The sequence below is a fragment of the Cylas formicarius genome, unplaced genomic scaffold (assembly GCF_029955315.1).
Source record: "Cylas formicarius isolate icCylForm1 unplaced genomic scaffold, icCylForm1.1 PGA_scaffold_2__14_contigs__length_35257938, whole genome shotgun sequence".
NCBI lineage: Eukaryota > Metazoa > Arthropoda > Insecta > Coleoptera > Brentidae > Cylas > Cylas formicarius.
The window spans coordinates 12,655,285-12,675,972 of record NW_026844319.1 but is presented as its reverse complement, the minus strand read 5'-3'; the positions used below and the strand labels follow the sequence as shown (position 1 = coordinate 12,675,972).

The 20,688-nt window shown below is 33.1% G+C and overlaps 2 protein-coding genes across 2 annotated transcripts; both read right to left on the bottom strand.

Moving 5' to 3' along the window:
- Positions 1–723: 723 nt before the first annotated feature.
- LOC132698626 (caspase-1-like) lies at positions 724–7,582 on the bottom strand. The gene is made up of 5 exons (XM_060664819.1): positions 7,466–7,582; positions 5,999–6,252; positions 5,758–5,936; positions 5,580–5,706; positions 724–1,394 (listed from the first exon to the last, which is right to left on the bottom strand). Exons 1-5 carry the CDS (start codon positions 7,543–7,545, stop codon positions 1,168–1,170), a joined length of 867 nt encoding a protein of 288 aa, XP_060520802.1. The 5' UTR covers positions 7,546–7,582; the 3' UTR covers positions 724–1,167.
- Positions 7,583–10,387: 2,805 nt separating this feature from the next.
- LOC132698262 (uncharacterized) lies at positions 10,388–20,664 on the bottom strand. The gene is made up of 10 exons (XM_060664232.1): positions 20,530–20,664; positions 20,116–20,394; positions 19,821–19,932; positions 19,499–19,747; positions 19,305–19,438; positions 16,223–16,472; positions 12,830–13,027; positions 10,675–10,835; positions 10,527–10,620; positions 10,388–10,470 (listed from the first exon to the last, which is right to left on the bottom strand). Exons 2-10 carry the CDS (start codon positions 20,188–20,190, stop codon positions 10,457–10,459), a joined length of 1,287 nt encoding a protein of 428 aa, XP_060520215.1. The 5' UTR covers positions 20,191–20,394; positions 20,530–20,664; the 3' UTR covers positions 10,388–10,456.
- Positions 20,665–20,688: the final 24 nt, after the last annotated feature.

Sequence of the window (20,688 nt, the reverse complement as noted above, 5' to 3'; positions counted from 1 at the left end):
AAATTGCATAGAAGTTTCAGTCAAGCTCTGAAGAAGCCAACAGGATGATTGGCGAAACGTCAGCAATTTCGACTCAGCAAAAACCGACGCAGGAGGAATCAAGAAGTTTTGTAAAAAGTATTACAGTAGCCTGTGGAATTTTCTTTGAAAAATATTTCAATTGCACTTTCATAGAAACAACTTTCGATTATAAATTGTTTAGTGTAACAAACTCCTTAACTATAGCGGATAAGTTTTTAGATAAACTTTATGTGTGTGGCTAGCTAATTAATCCCAAATGCAATTGGTTGCACCAGGTCTGGGTTACACAATACTGGTTTGCATTTGCCACATTTATGTAAAAAATCGGATCGGATAAGATAAATTTGGTTTCTATGGATTTGTTGCTTTTATTATTGTGTATTTATTCGTGACTAAATTACAGCACAGTATGTTGGGGAAACGCATCACGTTCCGGAGAAGTATTTAGATTGCAGAAGCGAACCATAAGCCTAGGTTTTTCTCTATTTGGTGATATCAATGGTTAAGGATCAATTTAGATAAAAAAATAAATTGTCTATAGTTGCCAATAGTCCGGTTGTTTTGCCGATAAAACTTTTTGAACATTTTCCTATTTCACTGAAACAAACACAGCGCTGGTGAAGTTAAATAAATTTAAAAACATAAATGAATAGTTTCATTCTTATAATATATTGTTGAAATCGTTTTTTATATTTGTATATTATTTAAATATTGAATGTTTGTAATATATTGTTTATATTTTTGACAATATCGAATACCTCAAATCAGGTTTATGGAAATAAATTTGATTTGATAAACTAACACTTGGGCTGTATTCTCTGATGTTAGAAGACACCACCACACAGACTCCCTTTTCGATCTCTTAAATGGGGGTGATAGATTGATAGAACGCCTGTAGATATGAGGTTGCTATATTTATCAAAAAAATCTGACCGGACTAACACTTGGGACGTATTTTCTGATATTGGGAGGATTTATTTAAATTAAAAAAAAACAGCAACCCTTTTTTTGGGCACTTTAACCAACCAGGAACGCCACTGGAGGAAAACATCCCAGATATAATAATAAAAATAGTAGTAGTACTATTTCACAAATATTTTAATCAAAATAGCGAGCCAGTCGTACGAACAAGTCAATTCGTACTAATTAAGGAAAATACAAAAGTCTCGTCAACATGCTGACGATAGAACACATTTCCTTTTTATTGTTCATCTTCGGGTCCAGAGTTTTAGAACTGAATCCAATGGCGACTTGTCTATTGACAAGAGTTAAAATTGACAGAAGGTCTCGTTCGCGGTGATGACGTTTTAACTGTTCCGCCAATGACTGGATAAAACAGCTCCCCTTTTTTGTGTCCCTCCACGCGTAGAAGCCTGTTTGAACGAAAAGAAATAATAATAAATACAATACAAAAATAAAACTAACATTTTCGAATACAGTGGTTTAGCTTTGTTCTGCTAGAATTATCATCACTTAGTTATCGAGTTTATGGCGAAACGAGAGTAACTGTAAGTCATGACGCAGAGTCAAGGGCAACTCAACAATTAGTGAAGATATCATTCTGCTCAAAGCCCGTTGAGGGTAAACACCATGCTACTAAACATTTTTGCACAGACTCGAGAGATTGATTATGGAAATAGTGATCCATAAGACTGAAACGAAATTAACCTTAAGCCTCACATAGGAGTAATACATCAGTTTAACAGTTAATATTAATATAGTATATTATGCAGAAAGTGTGGTTAGTTTAGAAAAAACGTTTTCAGTTTCGTAAAATATAACCCAAAGTTCTTGAGGCGTTGGCCACTGATCAACTGAACGTCTCATCAAACACAACTCCAAGTCTGTTTAAGCTGGAGCCGTTTATAGAGTAAATAAAATGAAGTGATTTTTTTATGTAAAGGAAGAAACATCATTATATTTAGTAATGTTGAAATTCACTCTATTAGGAAAATATCACTAACTAAGCTCATCACTGCTGTCTGGGAGGGATCCGCAAGCACCAGCAGTACCAATGCCGTGAATATTTTGAAATCATCAGCGTAGGTTAGTCTGGTACAGTTTAGCATCGAAATATATATGTTGCATTAAATTAGACAATAGGCGAATATTATGATTTTGGCAATGGCAACAGCGCAGTTAATTGAATCTACACTATATCTGTATAACGCCAGTTCATTCGGTGGCCGCGCGTATGATGTACATTTTATCTTCGCTCTCTTGTATAATTTATAGGGGTTTAAAGGGTTCGTCAGTAATTAGATTTTACAATGTATAAGCAAATGAATGCCTTGTTTTTCTTTTTAAACGGCTTAACCAAAAAAACCTCCTATTCTTATAATACGGACCAACTGTCAGTTTCTAATATGAACTAGTGAAATATACTAAAAGCCCTATTTTGTATTTTAGAGTATGGGTTCATCGCAAAAGCAAAAACATTCCTCCACGCAAATTTCGGATAGGGAAACAATGAAAAATGCTATTCTTGATGTTAGAGAGAATAGAATGGGGTATCTAAAAGCTGTCAGATCCCTCAGCATTGCCAAAACGACATGCATTCGTTCATCTAAAAACGGAAATTTACCTCTAGGGCGACTTACAAGCAGGGTTGGTAAATTACATCCTTACTATCGAGCAAACTGGGCTTGGTTTGAGCAGGAAAGGAAGGAGCAAATAGCTGCAGTCATTTCAGCGGAACGATAGTTCGTTCCTCCGCGAATGCGAGATCATCCACTGCTAATGAAAGGTGCACCAGCTGGATCAATACACACTTGTCGTCCGCCAGGCTGGATACAGATAGAGCTTTGCACTAAATGGTTTAAACACTTTTTGGAAATTGTCAAATCTTTAGCTACTTCTCCCATGCTTCTGATATGAGATGGGCACACAAGTCATATCCGTAAAATCCAGCCTATGGACAAAATGTTTATGGGCCACTTAAAAAAATATTTAGCTGAAAAAATCCATGTCTGTCAGTGGCTTTCGAACAACAGAGATTTTTCGGCTTAATTCATCTGTTCTTAATGATCATTTATTGAAAAAAACCTAAACCATAAGGCAGATAATGATCATTCCACACAAGAAAACGGAAATACAACAGTGGTACCAATTGAATATCAGACAAATCAGGAAAATCAATCCAAATCTACTTCCAGGTCCTTCAACTGCTCCCGCTTTTATAACACCAGCTATTAGCCCAATACCGCGTCAAATAGAACAGAAATCAACAGGGCAAGAAAAGCTAGTTAAGCTGTTCTACTGACATCATCCCCATAAAAACTGCAATTAGAACATTCATTTAAGTGAAAAAAAATTCTAAGGCAAAGAAACGAGTAAAAGAAATTTTGAAGATAGTCATATAATGAGAGAAAACAACTAACTGGCAGAAAAACTGTAAAAAAAGTCCAACTTGTGAAGTGAATTTTCAGCCTAAGAAAATGCAGCATGTTTATCTTGTGATAGTTTGTTTTCGGAGGATACTTGTGGTTCAGTGCGTTTTTTTGCTCTCGATAGGCACACGAAGATCGCTCCGGGGTAGAAAAAGACATTTTTATATGCGAGTTTTGTAGTAGCCATTAATATTATGGGCCAAAGCTATATTTTGATTAGTTTTGGTTAGTTTTGTAAGAACGTAAGAATCATTTTGGTCCATATTAAATACTAGTGGTCCTTAACCTTCTTTAAAATTTTAAATGTTTTAATATTTTTCAGAAAATTAGTTTTTATTTGTTTCGTTAACTTTTTAAAGGAAAAAACATTACTTATCCATTGTAGGGTGTGTACTTGATTGATCGGAATAAAAAACTAATTCGAGAACTCTTTACTTTTATTTTTAGAAATCCTTACAGTCGTCCATATTTAGAGAACCTATTCTACTGGTAAGTGCCTTCTGGGCTAACATGTGGTTACTTTTGTCAAAAGCCTTACTAATGTCGGTGTGTCAAGAGCGAACAAATATTAACCATGCATGAATAAAACCTTTCTTCTGTTCTTCTAAATAGAATCTCTTTCGAATTTTGAGACGGAAGAATTTATGATGAAACATTTCCGCTACCGATCATTTACAAAATTTAACAGAGAGGACGCATATTCATATAATGAAACATTTCTCAAAACAGTACGGTTATTTACAATTTACTTTGATTTGTATTTTATTAATATAAATAAGAACATTTGTCACTTATGTAAATATTGCATTTTGTATGAATTTCTTAAACCAATTATAATCGTAAAAAAAGAAAAATTATAATGCTACTAATAAATAATAACAAATAATGGTTTCTACTTCAATTATGCACTGATCCGGGGTCACAAATCACCTAGTTCTGTTTTGCAAAAATGTACCCAATGGACGTAGAAAATGTATAATATGCAACACGTATATAAACTTCTTCATACACTAAATTGTCACAATATACTTGTTTTGCTAATAGCAAATAGAACACATTCAATTAAAAAAATATTCATTTTTTTTACTCTCCCTTTTTCATATGCCTCGGATGCAGCTAGTTATATGTCTGAACATTTAAGTACCTGTAACGATTTGTACGTACAATGCACTTACTTATGTACAGGGTGGTCTTAATCACAGGTTTTTACAGATAAATATATGTCTTGATTATCGGCCGAGTTATAGGGCGTTTTTGCCGATAACTTTTTTATTTATGAAAATTCGGATCAAAGCATCTTTTTTGGCGAAATACAATGGCGTGCTCAGACCTTTTCTGTAATACTCAGTTTTCGTACGAATGCATAAAACTTTATTTTGTATGACCATCACGATAAGAAAAATCCTTAACCTTTTTCATTCCTCTAAGGATGTTGGACCTGCATATAGTTGCCAACTAAAAGCATCACCGGGAGACTTCAAAAGTCATTTAATTATAAAAGCCATAAAATAACTAAATGAAAACAAGAAATCCTAGAGCAATTTAATATTATAATTTTAATATTATTAATTTCACGTTATTTATTTTTAATTTAAATATTTTAGATTAGCACATAAAATTACAACCAAATGTAAGAAACAAACCGCAATAATTTAGATAATGATAATAATAATAATAATAATAAATTATCTAAAAAAATTTTAAATAATTAGTTAAAATAAAAAATTATTTAATACTAGATAAGAAAGTAACAAAATTTAATCCAAACAAATTGACCACCTCTAGTAATATAAGCTGATAAGATTAAGTTTAATAATATATCAAAACCTTGCTACTGGCATCAAATAAGTAACTAGTAGGCTGCCCACCTTGCAAATTTTGTCAATCTCAGTTCTTATGTCTCAGGTCTTCGGTTAAGAATCAGTACCCATTTTTTTGCAAACGATCCAAAGTCTTTTGCTTCACATTTCTTGAATTGTATGACTTCGAGGTCATTTTAAAGGTATTTAAACATTTTGCGTGTCATGTTATGACTGACTAAAATTTTAACCAATTTTAGGAAAAATGATTTTATCAGGGAAACACCTACTTTCTATCATTGTCTCTTTAGATAATCCTCGGTTAAGATGGAATTAAGGAGAGAATAAAATTATAGTCCGCGCTCTTTACCTTCTGCTGTTGCATACATCATAAGTATATCCGCCATTACTGGTATTGTATAAACGAGTGCTTCGTTGGCATCCGATTCTACATAAGTCATCTTAACCCCGGAGTCTGTGGTTTCTCCTCTGCAGGCCTAAAACCGATAAGTTTACTAAAAATAAAACAAAACGATTCCCTGTACCACCTGTATAAAAAATAATTTTGGTTTTCCCGCCAAACTCGGACATCTTGTTCCCGAGAAAAAACCAACCATTTCGTTTGTGGAATAATCGTGATCGCGCGCAAAAATCCGCCCATTGCTTTTTCCGTGGGTCATAACCACCACCACCAAGCAATCACATCGCGAATGGTCCATTTGTGACACTAAAACAATTTTACGATCAAAGACGCATTATCTTTGTGTATTCTTTTCGATTCCTTTTTACCATACTTAAAAAGTTTCAACACTTCCATTCGAGACAAGTCGTTGTATACCTGTACCTGGAACTGGAGTTCTTCGAACGTTTCTTTCATTGCGAACATGTCAAATTCGGTACCTGTTCTTGTTTTGTTAGAAACATTGTCGAAGTATTTGTGGTTTAAAATTAGAGCTATGCCTCTATATTCGTGGTTCAATTTGTAGAATTCATCTAATGGATGCTGAGTTGTGATCACCGATGGCTCTTTTAAAATTTGCGGTCTATATAGAAAAAACGACTAATCATTTCAGTAATTGGAATTAATAAGCGCGCGCACATCCAATTTTATTAACAAATGGACTATTATTACAATATAATAAAAACAAGAAAAATAAATAAAAAACAATAAACAACCCAAATGGTTACTTGGTTGAATGGTTACTTAAAGAAATTAATAACCGTAAATAGAGGACTGAATTAAGGACGTATATAGTAGGAATTATATATCTCCTTTTGAAATTATTTTTTTGCTGGGTATTTGGATCATACCAGCGCTGTTGGTGACTAAAATTGCGTGGCAGGCACCACAGTTAATGAAAGTTAACTCTCTTAAGCCATGATAAGACTGAGTCCGATTTTCTATTAATTTGATTATAAGATTTAGCGTCCAATTTTAACAAGTTTGGGGATCATCCTACCACACACGTTTTTTATTAAATTTAGTTGGAGTCAATCCAATTCTAGCAAATGAAATTTCTAATAACCTACTAACATGGATACTTTCTACCAAATAAGTTTAAAGATAATATGAAGTAGGTACCAGGTACCCCTTCCTAGATTAGTTTTTACTGGATGATCACAGATTGCAGCGAGGAATGTAGAGCTTCTTTGTCAGCGCGTATTATATAACTTTGAACTATCAAAAAACCACACTCATACGAGAAGGCTCAGGTGCACCTGGTTAAATATCCAAACGCTATATTTATTAACACATTTGAAGTCATTAAAGCCAATGCTATCAGTATGTCGCATTGAAGAATAGAAGGAATTGCATACCCGCTTAACCATATAACAAAATTATTTTGTAAAACATCTGCCCGATAACATAAAATGACCTGACAGTTCATTCTTTTGTTTTTGTTTCAACCGTTTTTTGATTACGTTTTTTGAACTCAAAATTAACTATTGATTATTTAATTTTGTTGCTGTTTTTTGGACTAACTGACTCGGAAGCGGAGCTTCGCTTCTATAGGGCTCCTGCTCATGATAGCCGTCTTCCCGTGGTGTGTGATCTTGTTTCGGATCCTTGCGTACAATCCAGTTCTCGGAATGCAAACAGGACCAGGACACGGGAATATTTTATTGTAAAGGAATACAAACACTGCTAGTTAAAAATACCCTTTGTTTTGCGCTGGATTTTAATAATAAATGGGCAAAACGATTACAAAAAATAGTCATCGATAAAGCCGCATTAGGCAACAAAATCACACATACCTCTTCCGCCATAACTGCCAATTATCAATTTCTGAATTTAATTCCTGGGATTTCACTGTCACTTCTAAATTATCCTCCATTGCAAACACTTGGTAGAACGATATAAACAACGACAATAAGTCTGTATTTACGTATGGGGAATAAAATACACAACATAATCTAATCTCAAGCAGTGCATACATTTGCTGATAAAGTAATCGATGCAGTATCGAAAAAACCAAATTTGGCTTTGTTCTAATTTATTTTGCGACGGAAAGCCTACATACTCTATAGCTATACTATTTCAGAATACTAGAGAATAATAAAATGGGAAATTCCATTCCAGTTGCACTCAATTTCGGTATAGGTTATAGGCGTAACGAATCCGATATTAATAAATAGGTTTTGCTGTAATTTTTGCCCACTTACCATCCCATCTGATATATTGCCCTCATTTATTCCTTTATGATGGAAGAACATGGCCAATTAAAATATACAATCGGTAGAATCTAGAACCTAAGTATGTTTATTTACTTTAATAGAATTATAAGATAATTAATAAAATGTCAACATTCACACAAATGAAAAATGTAAACGAAAAGTTGGTTCGTTTTTAAATTAAACGGAGCAGGCAGGTAAAGACACAAAATAATAATTGGAAGAAAATTTCATTCGTCTCATGTTAAGAGAACTTATATGAGCGCAAGTGCGCAAGATTTGTAGCAAAATTCAACATCACATTCAAAATAAAGACCTTAAACTACTGTGATACCAGGGAACTGGCGAAAAGCAGTCATTAAAGAAGAGAAGAATATTATGATTTTTTATTATCAAATTTACTTACTTAATACTTAATATAATCATAATTAACTTTTATTCTGTTAAAATAAAATTCTTAAATTTTGCAGTGAAATCAATGCCAATGAATGTGACTTAAGCATCTGGTGGATCACGTGATGAGATTTTTTCCTCTACAGAATTTTAAAAATAAAGTGATTTAAAGTCATAAAAATTATTAATAATTTTGAAAAGAATAGATTGCATGTTAAACGGTCAAATTGTAGTCATTGTTTTGATTGTCTTATTCTATCTAGAAGCTAAATCGTGGTTCTAGTTCTTAAGCAAAAGTTTATTTCGTTGTTTCTTTACTTACTAAATCTCACAACACTATTGGCACCCGAAAAAGGTACATACGATTTGTCAAAAAACTCTAGAAATATATGTTTATCATTTGCAATGAAAATTTACATTTGCGAGGTACTATGAAGTAAAGTAGAACAACATTGACCGAGAAGGAAAGAAGGATGCAGCTTTCGAAGAATTGGACTGAGATTTCGTGAATCGCACACAGCTCCTTCCCATATGATTGAGTGTAGCACTTAAAAAGACCGACAGTTTAAGGCTATTTTTTTAAGGTTCTCTGCTTTAAGACAACGGTTTGTGATAGCAAAATTGCTGCAGACATAACTACAGGATGCAGATGGACTCAGAATTGCAACAGATACTGTTCGTCGACGCATAGCTGAATCCGAGCTGAGACCAAAAAACCCAGCGCGATGACCAGCTTGGACCTCAGAGGAGCGTAGAGCAACACATCGATAAGGTTGATGAAGACTGGGAAAGAGTTCTTTGATCTGATGAAACCAAATTTTATCTCTACAGATGCATAAAAGTCTATCGAAGATCAAATGAAAGATATGCTCAACGTAACTTCCAAAAAGCCAGATTATTTGGGAAGTGAGTTATGTTTTGCGGATCAATCTCTTTAACTGCTCGTACTGACTTAGTATAATGCCAGTTTAACAGCAGATGGTACATAAGGACATAAGGATGTTCCTGCATTTGGCTCTTACATTAGTGAGAATTTTTTGTTTCATGATAATGCTCGTCCGCAGGTCACTGTAAGTATCTCTCTGCTCCCTGAATAGGTCCCTATAGAGTAAGGTATACTCTTTTAAAATATCATTGTACTTATGATTTTCTCGAGCAATCATTACCTCCCAAGTGTGCGCTCACTGTCACCCCAAGCGACAGTACCATATGATGGTGTGCATAAAAAAAGGGTAGCATAAATTCTCTATTTACAGAGTTGCTCAGTTTCCACAACATAATTTTTTTAGTAACTAATTTGCTGTGATTCTCCCAAGAATTTTACTCTGCCGAAAAGAAACCCTGTCTGAGGTTATAAGAATACTTCTGTCCTGGTACACCATCTTTCAACTAGACGCCACTCTGGGTGGAAATCTTGTAGCCCTTTTGTCAGAGTCACTTTCTGCTTCCTATCTTCCAATATGAGCATAGCCAACTAGAAGGCAGACCCCTAAAGAAACACAAGCCTGTAACTTTATGCTTCTCAGCCAGTTTCTAAATAATGAAGTTTCCTGTGTGTGGTCTTTTTTTTTTTTTAAACCGAACTGACCCTCAAAAAGGTTATTGCAATTACATGGAAACATAGTAAGTCTAGTATAATAGACTTTTTCATAAATTTTAGTTAGTTTTGGTGGGAGCAAGGTCACCGACCGATAACTGTTCGTTATTTTTATATATTGGCCTTACAACTGCCTTCTTCAAAGCAACTCACCACTCACTCTCTGAAGGATTCAGTAACAAGAAATGCCACAATCGATGCTAGCAAATCTAAAACGTTTGCCAGTACAGAACACGTTCAAGTTAATAGTGGAAAAGCTGAGGAACTGATAAATTGAAAAAATTTTGGACAATTTTGTAAGATTGAAAAAAAAAGATGTGAAATGTTCAGTACTTTTTGCGACAACTTCGGATTTTATTCAAATATTTTATACCGCCTTTCAAATTATTAAAATTTTCTCTTTCCCTTTCGGACATCAAACTTAGAGAGCGTTTGCTGCAGTACTAACATATTATTTTCAATATTGCATAAAATTGAGATTTCTGGTATGCAAGCTTGTAAAAGAATATTTTAACCACACATTTCGATATAAAATTTATTCTAAAAATAAAGTAAAAATTACAAGAAATTGTCAGACTGGCTGTTCAGAGACGTGTACCTAAAACGGAAATGAGATTCAACAAAACTTTTATGTAGAAGGAGAATGTGGCGTACTTTGAGCTGCTGGTTCTTGAAAAATCACTCCTCGTTTTTTGATATCCTGCGGTTTTATATAAGACCAGGGAATATGTCCTCTTAATACGGGATCCTGCAAAACTTTTTCTTTTGTATCGAAATTCAATTTTTAGATATTGTACGTCACCTTATTGCGTTTATTCTGAAAGCGGTCGGAAAATGTAGTCAAGCTTTTTTCAACTCCAAGAAATTTGTTATAAATGCTATTTGCTTCATCTGCCACCATAACCGGATCGTAATTTTCAGATTTTCGGTAGTGGTTCGAAAAATGCGACGGCCCCTGAAATTCTTAAAAGCGCGTTTTATTTAATACGTAAAATAACTGTAAGGTATGTAGATAATAACTAGAACTGCAACACTGTGATAAAATTTGAATGAACTCTTAATGAACACGCAAAGCCAACCTTATTTCTGGGACAAGAAACAACTTTTTTATTTTAAGGGGAAAATCCTTCGTCATTTTTGAATTCCTTTTTTAATATTTGAAACATATTTTGTGTAGGATATCCAATATCCAAATCTTATTGATTCTGACATATTTTATCTAGTTAAATAAGAACAAACGTTGTTCAGATTTTCACATAAATATATTTAAATGTAACGGCAACACCGTGCCTTTATCAAATGCGAATATCAAACGGTACCGATGTTTATAAATACAAAAAAGGTAGTAACTACTTAATGTGAGATATTACATTGAGATTTAACAAAGGAGATCCATTCAAATCCAGTTGGTCATTAAGTAATACATTTTTTGAAACAGTGTGTAAAATATCGAAATTACCGTCAAAATTGTGTTTTTCTAAATTTAAATGTATAGCGTAATTAGAATCTGAACTATTGTTTTTAAATGATCGTCGATGTTCGTTGATACGTTTTTTGAAAGATCTACCTGTTTGTCCAATATAAATCTTAGAACATGATCCACAATTTAATCTATAGACTCCAGAATTCTGGGATGTATTAGATTTAGATTTATTGTTTTTAACAAATTTTGCTAGGGTGTTATTAGTTTTAAAAGCAATTTTGAGGCCACTCATCGATAGATGATCTGAAACTTTATTACTAGTTTCCTAGATTTTCAAGCAATGTGGGCCCTTGAAGAAATCAAAATAGTGCCTTTAATTAAACAGCAAGCCAAACTTTTGCAGACAGTTTCTGGAAGAAGTCGGGCTTCCTTTACTGGCATACGATTTTAGATGGGACATACAGGGTGGTTCAAAAATAAGATTTTGTTCTAGAAACACGGTTTATTGAGTTTTTTTTTCATGATTTTTGTACGATTTTTGTTTCGAAGAAAGTTTCACCCATAGACAGAATAATTGGAAAGAAGCTAAAATTAAATAAAAATGAGGTTCATTCTATCTATACGCGAAACAACAGGATGAAAATTAAATTTTATTTCAAGGAGGTAAGGGATAGGTATAAGGAAACTTGAGAAATTGCGTTAGTTTCTTTCCCACCATTCGAAAATGAAAAAATATACAGTATTTTACCTTTACTAAGAAAATAAATTTATCTACAAGAAAAAAACAAATTTTGAATTGACTGCGCAGTAAGGCTGACCTTGTATAAGCTTTCCTGTTACAAAAACTTGCCGATTTCGAAATATTGGCTATTTAAAGATTTTCTGTTGTAAAAATGCTTATTCGGCCAACAAGATGACCGCGTAAAAAACAATTGAGCACTACAGAAATAGCCACTATAATAGAACCTCTTCTACATAGAAAGGAACTCCAAATATATAACAAAGACCTTGAGACGCCACTTTTGACATAAAACTCAAAATTTGTCGAAAGCGGTAAGACTTAATTAAAGGCTATTTGTTTTTTTATTCAAAATATATTACTTATATAATTAAAGGCACCGTTGTGTTATGGATATACATGATGGCCAAATAAATTAAACGACTGGTCCGAGAAATTTTACAGTTGACAATACAGCTGAGGGTAAAACATTCTCTTAATCTAACTGCAAACGGGTGTATTGTTAATTAGAAAATTACTTTTACTTGCAAAGCAAACGATTTTGTTGGATTTCTTTCGCCATAGATTTCCCGGACCCTTATATCGTTAAAAAATAAAGCAAATTACATGAAAATCTCAATTTTCTATCTTTCTTCTGCCAAAAATTTGAAGCTAGGCATCAATGAAATCGTTAATTCAATCCTAGGATACGAAACTTTCAATTTTGGTCTCATAAGAGAGCACAATCAAATAACGTATAAACAGTGTAGAAATACTTTCTTAAATATTTTTTTAAGAATAAATAGTCATTATTACCATCGTCTGTGTTTCTGCTGTCGAGATCAGAGTTCCTTATCGCGTTCTCGTTCTCATTGGAGTTGAGGTCGGTATACAAGTTAGGAACGTGGTAAGTCTCGCCCGATGCAGAGTTTGCCGATGCCATAGTGCTGTTTGCACCGACCGCTCCATAAAATTGTTGCCAATTTCTAATTCGTGCCTCTGATGTGCTTAAGCCTAAACATTACCAACGCTTGTACGAGTTTTATATAGAAAAATGTAACTTATTTTTCGTAATTTCAAAATGTTTGAGTTATCCTCTTCGTTTTTTTTTCCCAATAATTTGAAAATATAAGTCGAAATTTTGATTGTTTGATTTTTAGAGCACAGGTATTTAAAAATAGTACAAATAATATGCTACCCATTTAGCAAAATTCACAACAACTTCTTGACAAGATCTACAGGGTGTACCGAAAAGATTTATTAACGAGAGAATCTTTGTGTAAAAATATTGGAACTTCCTTTACGTCATCTTTCATTTTCGTGCCAAGTTTATAAAATACAGTGTTGAATTTTATTTAAAAAATAGCATTTTTGTTTATATATTACATCTTCCAGTTTTCACATATTTTGTTGAATTATCGTTGTAGGTATTTTGGATGTCACTTGCAGTTTTTGAGATATTGTATATTAATTAATAAATTGGAAGTTAAAAAATGATCATTAGTAAGTAACATATTTTTATATTTTAATTAACAATAAACTAAAAATTTTTACGAGTAAAAATTAGATGTTTTAATACACATGTGAGCACTTTTAATCGGTCAAAAATGGTCAGCGCGTTCCCTGGACTTTAGTCCTCTGGATTTCAGTTTTTGCAAGTTTATAGAAGATTATGTATATGCGCTTGTCATTACTACGAAATACTTTTCATTAAAATGGCGAGGGTGTGCATTAACGAAGGAGATGACATTTTTATATTTAAGAATATTTTGTTATGGTCAATTAAAATAAAAATTGTTTCATCTACTAATGGTCATTTTGTAACTTTTAATTTATGTTCAGTATCTCTAAGACTACAACTATAATCAAAAATACACAAGAGAGAAATAGTTATGTACAGTAAGAGTTTATTAAACCAAACAGAGAAAACTTGGGATTAATGATAGGGTACGGGACTTTTTTCTGTGTCGATTATATTTACAAAATTAACATGGAAAGTGCAACCTAATTGCACAATTATAAATACCGATTTGCAACAAAATGTGTTAATAATTGCAAGATTTGTGAATAAACATGCTATTTTTTAAAAAAACTTAACGCCCTAGGTGCGAAAATAAAAAAGTTTATAATGAATGTTTTTACACAAATTCGATTTGCCCTGTATAATGGTAAACTTTAACGGAAACATGATTTCTGTAATTACATAAACTTAACTCGAAAAACTTTCTATATTACAAAAACCCTCTATTTCGATTAGCACGAAACTATTTCGGTTTCGTTTGATTATGGTATTGCCTCCGAACTAAGATCTGCATATTTTGGTTATGCTATTGTTAAGGGGTTCAGTTTAATTGCGTTGGTGGCCAACAAGGGTAACAAAGACAGCAGAATGCTTTGACTTGGTTGTGCGGTTATGAATGTTAAAGCTGTTGGCTGTTGGCTTCTTCAGAGCTTGACTGAAACTGTCTGAAACAGTCAGTTTCAGTTAAGCTCTGAGGAAGCCAACAGGATGATTGGCGAAACATCAGCAAGTTCGACTCAGCAACAACCAACGCAGGAAGAATCCAGAAGTTTTGTAAAAAGTAAGACGAAACATAGTTTGCGATTATTGCGTTGCGTTCGTTCTGTTGCGTTTTTCTATTACACAAATAGATGGTAAATTTTTTGCATATTTTGTAAACAAAATATATCACGATATCACAAAAATGTTTATAATCACATTCAAAACTATTGAAACATATTTTTTTCCCTTAGCGAAACTTATGGTTAAAAAAAAAATTACATAATTTATTTAACTTCCATAGGATAATGTAATACTATTTACAATTCTTCTGGACTCCGTCGGTTGTGAATAAATCGAACTTGGTGACGTTTCGGCAATCCACTGTTACCTTCTTCAGAGCTCAACCGAAACTGACTGGCATTTTGCTCTGTACCTGTTTATATACTGTTTGAGGGTATGCGCATTGTCTTCTATGACTGATTCCGTAATAGTGAAAAGTAAAGACCTGAGTCGCGGTTAAGATTGTTTGGTTGTATAGAGAATAAGATTTCATATCTGATTTCAGGACTGTGTGCTGCAACTGCTGATGAGTTTATTTGTAGCAGGCTTAAGACCCTTTCATGTTCTTTTAGCTTAATTGATGTTTTCCTTCCTATTTCTCCAATGCTCTCTTTGAACATATGGAACGTATGGAATTCTGTAATCTATTAAACGGAATGTTGTCTTTGATGGATCGTACATGTTCAGAGATTTTTGGACATGTCGTACATCTGGTTTTAAAGATAACTTTCGTCTAAAAAATAAATTTATCAACAACTTTTGTTGTGATGTGATGTTTTGAATGTAAGGAAGGAGCACAATGGCAAGTATGGGGTTGCTTTCGGACTTACCTTCTTTGGAGGGTTGTGGTAAGGTGAACGCTTAATATCTCTAATCCGGAAATTATGACAATGACAATACATTTGGGTATCGGTCTGTGTGCAATAATTAAAAATGGGAGATTATTATTAGTTTTTATAGAAGCAAATAAAATCTCTGAGGGATTTTTTATCATGAGGCCGAATAACAAAAGTGTCATCAGTTTCCATAATTTTGGTTTAAGATCGAAGGTGTCCAGTGTGTTGAGGTGTCTTCTCAAAACCTTCTATAATGGTGTTTACCTTTCACCAATATTGGTATCAGTCATCCAAGACACAATGTTCATGCCCCTCCTTTAGCTACACCGGCTCAAGCATTATACAGTACAGTATAGAGTAGAATGCGAGCCGGTTTCAATTTAGCTCCGAAGAGGCCAATGAGACGATTGGCGAAACGTCAGCTAGTTCGAATTATCAACAGCTGACGTAAGAGATAAATAATATTTTTCACAATTGCTGGAAAAAAATCATGAATTTTAATTTGTGTAAAGATAATAAACATTTTGATACTAGGCTAAAATAACAAATATGCATTGATGAAGACTCCTCAGCCTATTTCGGTAGATTTTATCCCTCATGGTATTTTCGTATTTGTCAGTTCTGATACCGTAGCTACATACCTACGTATTCGTGCTGTTTACAATCTACATCACAAAACTATTTATTAACTGAATAGAGATATTAGAAAATTAAGTTTCAAATTAGAAATTCTAGTGTTCTCGAGGAAAATCCGTATATACGCGTTGTTAAGTAACGGTGCCTTACTATCGGTCATTTTATGGTACACACCTGACGCCAAACTCTTGCTGCCACGTCTCAAGAGCGCCCCTCTCTTTTCCGGGTAGACAGCAGATAAGAGAAACAAAATAATAAAAAAGCACAACACGTTTGCTATCCAAGCGATGAAAAATCTGGAAAATAGAGTCGCCATCACCGACGGCGGCAGTGCCGTCACAAATTTTGAGCTGTTGTGCACGTTGAAGTATTCAAATTCTTTGTAGTTGACAGCCCCAATAAATTTCAACCATGTGCTGTAGCTCTGAAAAGATCCGCAATGTTAACAGCAAACACAAAAAATTATTGTATTGTTGGTAAACATCAAATACATTTGTTTGTGCAAAAGGTGTGCCAACATTTCTTTCAAAACTCCTTAAAGACGAGTGTAAAATTAAAACAGGAACAACTTTTCATGATAGCCCCTTTAAAAAAAAAATGAGGGAACCTTCAAGTAAACCACAAAAAAAAATCGAGCAAATTTACATAACGCGAAAGTAAAAATATTTTGTTTTCTAAAAGTCAGCACAACTTAAATTTTCTAATTGTTACACATTAAATTGGATAAGTTTTGAACGAACGTCTCGCAATGGGTTTTTTTTTTTTAGTAAGGAATGAAGAAAAATGTCCTTTGGATAGGGAATTTTTTGGACTCAGTGTGTCCATTTTGCGTTATTTCTGCGGGGCATATTTTGACATTTTAGAAAATATGCTTCTATGTAGTAGAATAAATAGTAAACATGGTTTCTATATAAATTGCTCTAAAACATATATTAGAGTAAGTTATGAGCAGCAAGCAATATGGCATGAACGACAAGTTTTTTTTAAATAATCCTTTATATGATATTAAAATTATATTGTAATACAGTAATGTACCAACTAGACATGAATTAAGGTAACTTTCTAAATAATGCCTTAAGAATTGGTACCGAAAGCATTTTGACTGAATTATCTAATAATAATATAATATAATAGGCTCGAGTATTGCAAGAATTTAATTAAATGTATTGCATAAATATTTTTTAACTTTTTAACAAAAATAATATAAAAAGTCTCATTTTTCACAATGTATTTTATTGAGTTGGGTTATTTTGGTGTTGCTTTTAGTTTTATTCTGTATTATTTTAAAGATAAGTTTATATTGTTTAAATTTTAATATAATATCAGTCGGATTAATTTGAAGTGCATTTTGTAATCTAAATTATATAGAGTTTTGAGGATTTTATTTTGTATTATTTTTATTTTATTAAACTTTGTTTTAATACAAGTACCCCAAACTTCAATAAAATATCTTATAAACGACAGGAAACACGCATTATTAAATTTACATCTTGCAATTTCAGTTAAAAAATAGTTACATCTGTAAAACGGTGCAACTAAGGGAACTATTGTGTGCTTTATATGACTAATGTGAGAATTCCAATTTAGCTGCTCGTCAAGCATAAACCCTAAAAATTTTATTTTATCGACTCTTTCCAAAGTAAAATCACTTATCTTAATGTTAAAGTAATTATTTTTTTCTTTAAATAAAGTGTTTTGAGTTTATTCAATGCTTATTTTTAATTTGTTATTTAATAGCCAGTTGTAATATCCTTTTAAGTCATTTGTTTGCTATATTTGTCCATACTTCTGAATTTTTTTATGTATAAATAAGGCCGTATCATCTGCAAATAAATAATATTGTTTCCAATTCAGCCAAGTGCAGGATCAAGACATACACTTATACCAGGACGGAACCTTGAGGGACCCCACAATTATTAACCATAACTCTGCTACTGCAGTCCTCCAGAGTTATGTATTGTCTGCGGTTGGTTAAGTATGTAATTAGGTTTGACATAATCCCTCTAAGTCCCATTTGTTTAATGTTATCTATAACATTGAAGGCTTTTCTTAAGTCCGCGAATACAGTTCAATACTATTTTGATTTCACGTACTGAAACACGCGTCAAAAGTAACGTGCCTCTCTAGAAAACACGTCATTCTATCCTTCAAGTGTGAAGGCGTATCGAATTTTTGGAAAATATACATGGTGTTTCATTCAAAACATATACCTTTGCCTTTTATCAGTTGGTGAAAATCAGTTTGAGCAGTTATTTGTCAGTTTATTATTTTTGTGTTCTATTCGTAACTTTTGTAATAGCATAGTGATGAAGACAATAATAATATAAATGACAACAATAATTGGAAATGGAATGAATTTAAGACGAAAAACAAGTATATTTTCTAAAATGACAAAATGAAAAAGCGCAATCATAACTTCAGTTTGTATCTTTAAAAATATACTTTTCATAAAAAAAACTGAGTACGCCACTGGATTAGACATAAAAAGTTCCATAAGATTCCTTTTTCATCATCTCATTACGATACAGGGTGTTTAAACTGCAAAGGGTAACCTAAATGGTCAAATTTTAGGTTTCCCCCTGTATCTCATAAACAAAGCCAACTAGGATTATTTTGAAAACGACATCTTTGGTTTCACGAAAAACGAGTACAGTATTGCGAAACCCGCATGGCTGTCCCCCTGAGACACGCCGCAATAACGACGCAAAATACTGTATGGTCTGTTTCAAAGTAAATCACCTTGGCTCTTAACTGCAATTATCGAAATAACCGGTATTGTAGGACAGCACCATGGACGGACTATTAAATGTTTTAAAATACCAAAGATTAAATATAACAATATGTTTATTGAGGTATGATGAAATCACGTTAGTACTAATAGAAATTACGATGACATAAAGAAAAAATTGTGGTATACTCATAAGAAGCTTTGGCGAAACGCAGAATAATTTAAAACTGCCACGGATATCAGCCGACACGTGGTCAGCATCTGCCCGAGTCCTTGTCTTGTCGGTTACCTATAAACAAATTATTGGTTGTTGAGTTTATGAATTAAGTTAATTTTTTGGGGATGGAACTTTTAAAGTCCAGACGATATACTTTGAGACAAACCATATTACAAAGTATCTCGAACCTATAAAACAGAAAATTATCAGAAGATTGGAAAGGTTTTACCGTTCATTTAAATTTTATTCCATGTAAGAAATCAACTAAAATTTGTACAACGCCTATTACCCAAGATTGATTAACAACTTACATGAATGTGTACCATATCCAGACCGAAGTGCACCGCAGATACGACGTCTAAGAACACAATGTAAGCGGTGGTGACTAAATAGGGGCCGTAAGAAATTAGAAACCAATATTTTTCCAGTTTTATGAAGGCGCCCACTGCAAATTGACGTAAATAGAACAGATATATGGCAAAATTTGTTTCCGGTTTGCCTTTACCTAAAAGGAACAAGGCGGTTGTTATCCAAATAACATCTGCAACAATAAACAACAACAGGTAAGTATTAGCCCTCTCCAGGTGGGGCGACGTTTCGGGTAAAGTGGCATTTTCCAGTGTCGCCTTTAAAAATGTGTACAACACTTCGGATACCGTATGGTTTACCAATTGTCCATTTTCGGCATTATCTTGGTCGGTATTATTGAAAAAGACGCCTTGACTTTTTATGTCTATTGAACCGCAGTTCTTGTCTAAAAAAGCGCACAATTAAAAGTAAGATTTATAGGTAGCCACTTTTGTATATGTCTGCCAAGAAATACTTACTATAAAAATAAGTTAAATAAATAAAAACAATATCGTAACATGATGGTTTCACTTTACAGATGGTCGAATAGTACGAGTAAATAATCCAGCTTAGATGTAAAAATGATTGCACCTAAAAAAATGCGTGGTACCTTATTACCTATCTACCAATATCCATTCTTTTATATTTTTGATGTGTATATTCGATATTATCTTTACCCACGGGCATCCATTAAATCAAGGCAAAAGTCTTTTAGCTGCATGGATTTTATTATTTTTACCTTATACATTCTAATTAAAATGATGGAGTACTTACTAAAGTCCAAATTGAGATCCCTACGACTGTACGAAAAATTCTTTTAGGTCCGTTAAGCACCAATAGCGAAGCCATCCTTCATTTTAATTCCGTTTTTGTCCAATTGTTTGTAATTTAGGTCATATTTTTAGAAAACATTGGCCCACCACAAGCGCCAGCTTGCTTAGCACGATATTTTTGATATTTTGCGTGAATTAAGCATCAGATAAGAGATAAAGCTCATAAATAATAAGTGTCCCTGCTGCGATAAGCCCACAACTTCACTTTTTGCTATGTTAACTGAAAAAAATAAAATAAAAAATTGCAATAATATAGGTAGGTATTTGATCAGAATGGAAATTAATAATATAGATTTGTAAATAATAAAATAGATGTATATATTTTATTAAATACTAAGTTGTTATTTATAATTACCTAACATATCTCTAGAATTAAAATTTGCAAAACGTTATCAATAGGATCGATTGTACAAATTTGGGAAAGATTTTGTTAGAATAGGATTGCTTTATTTAATTTGTGGAATGTCAATATTCTGCAACGCAATCTTTTATATCAAAATTATCTGATGTAATA

What these genes read in the sequence shown, in the direction of transcription:
- LOC132698626 (XM_060664819.1), bottom strand. Translation starts at nt 7,545, where the DNA reads ATGGAGGATAATTTAGAAGTGACAGTGAAATCCCAGGAATTAAATTCA. An exon ending in TGGCAGTTATGGCGGAAGAG is followed by an intron (nt 6,253 to 7,465) that starts GTATGTGTGATT and finishes TTTTCTATATAG; the next exon opens with ACCGCAAATTTTAAAAGAGC. An exon ending in GTTGAAACTTTTTAAGTATG is followed by an intron (nt 5,937 to 5,998) that starts GTAAAAAGGAAT and finishes AAATTGTTTTAG; the next exon opens with TGTCACAAATGGACCATTCG.
- LOC132698262 (XM_060664232.1), bottom strand. Translation starts at nt 20,190, where the DNA reads ATGGCTTCGCTATTGGTGCTTAACGGACCTAAAAGAATTTTTCGTACA. An exon ending in AACCGCCTTGTTCCTTTTAG is followed by an intron (nt 19,439 to 19,498) that starts GTAAAGGCAAAC and finishes GTCAATTTGCAG; the next exon opens with TGGGCGCCTTCATAAAACTG. An exon ending in TTCAGAATAAACGCAATAAG is followed by an intron (nt 10,621 to 10,674) that starts GTGACGTACAAT and finishes AAAGTTTTGCAG; the next exon opens with GATCCCGTATTAAGAGGACA.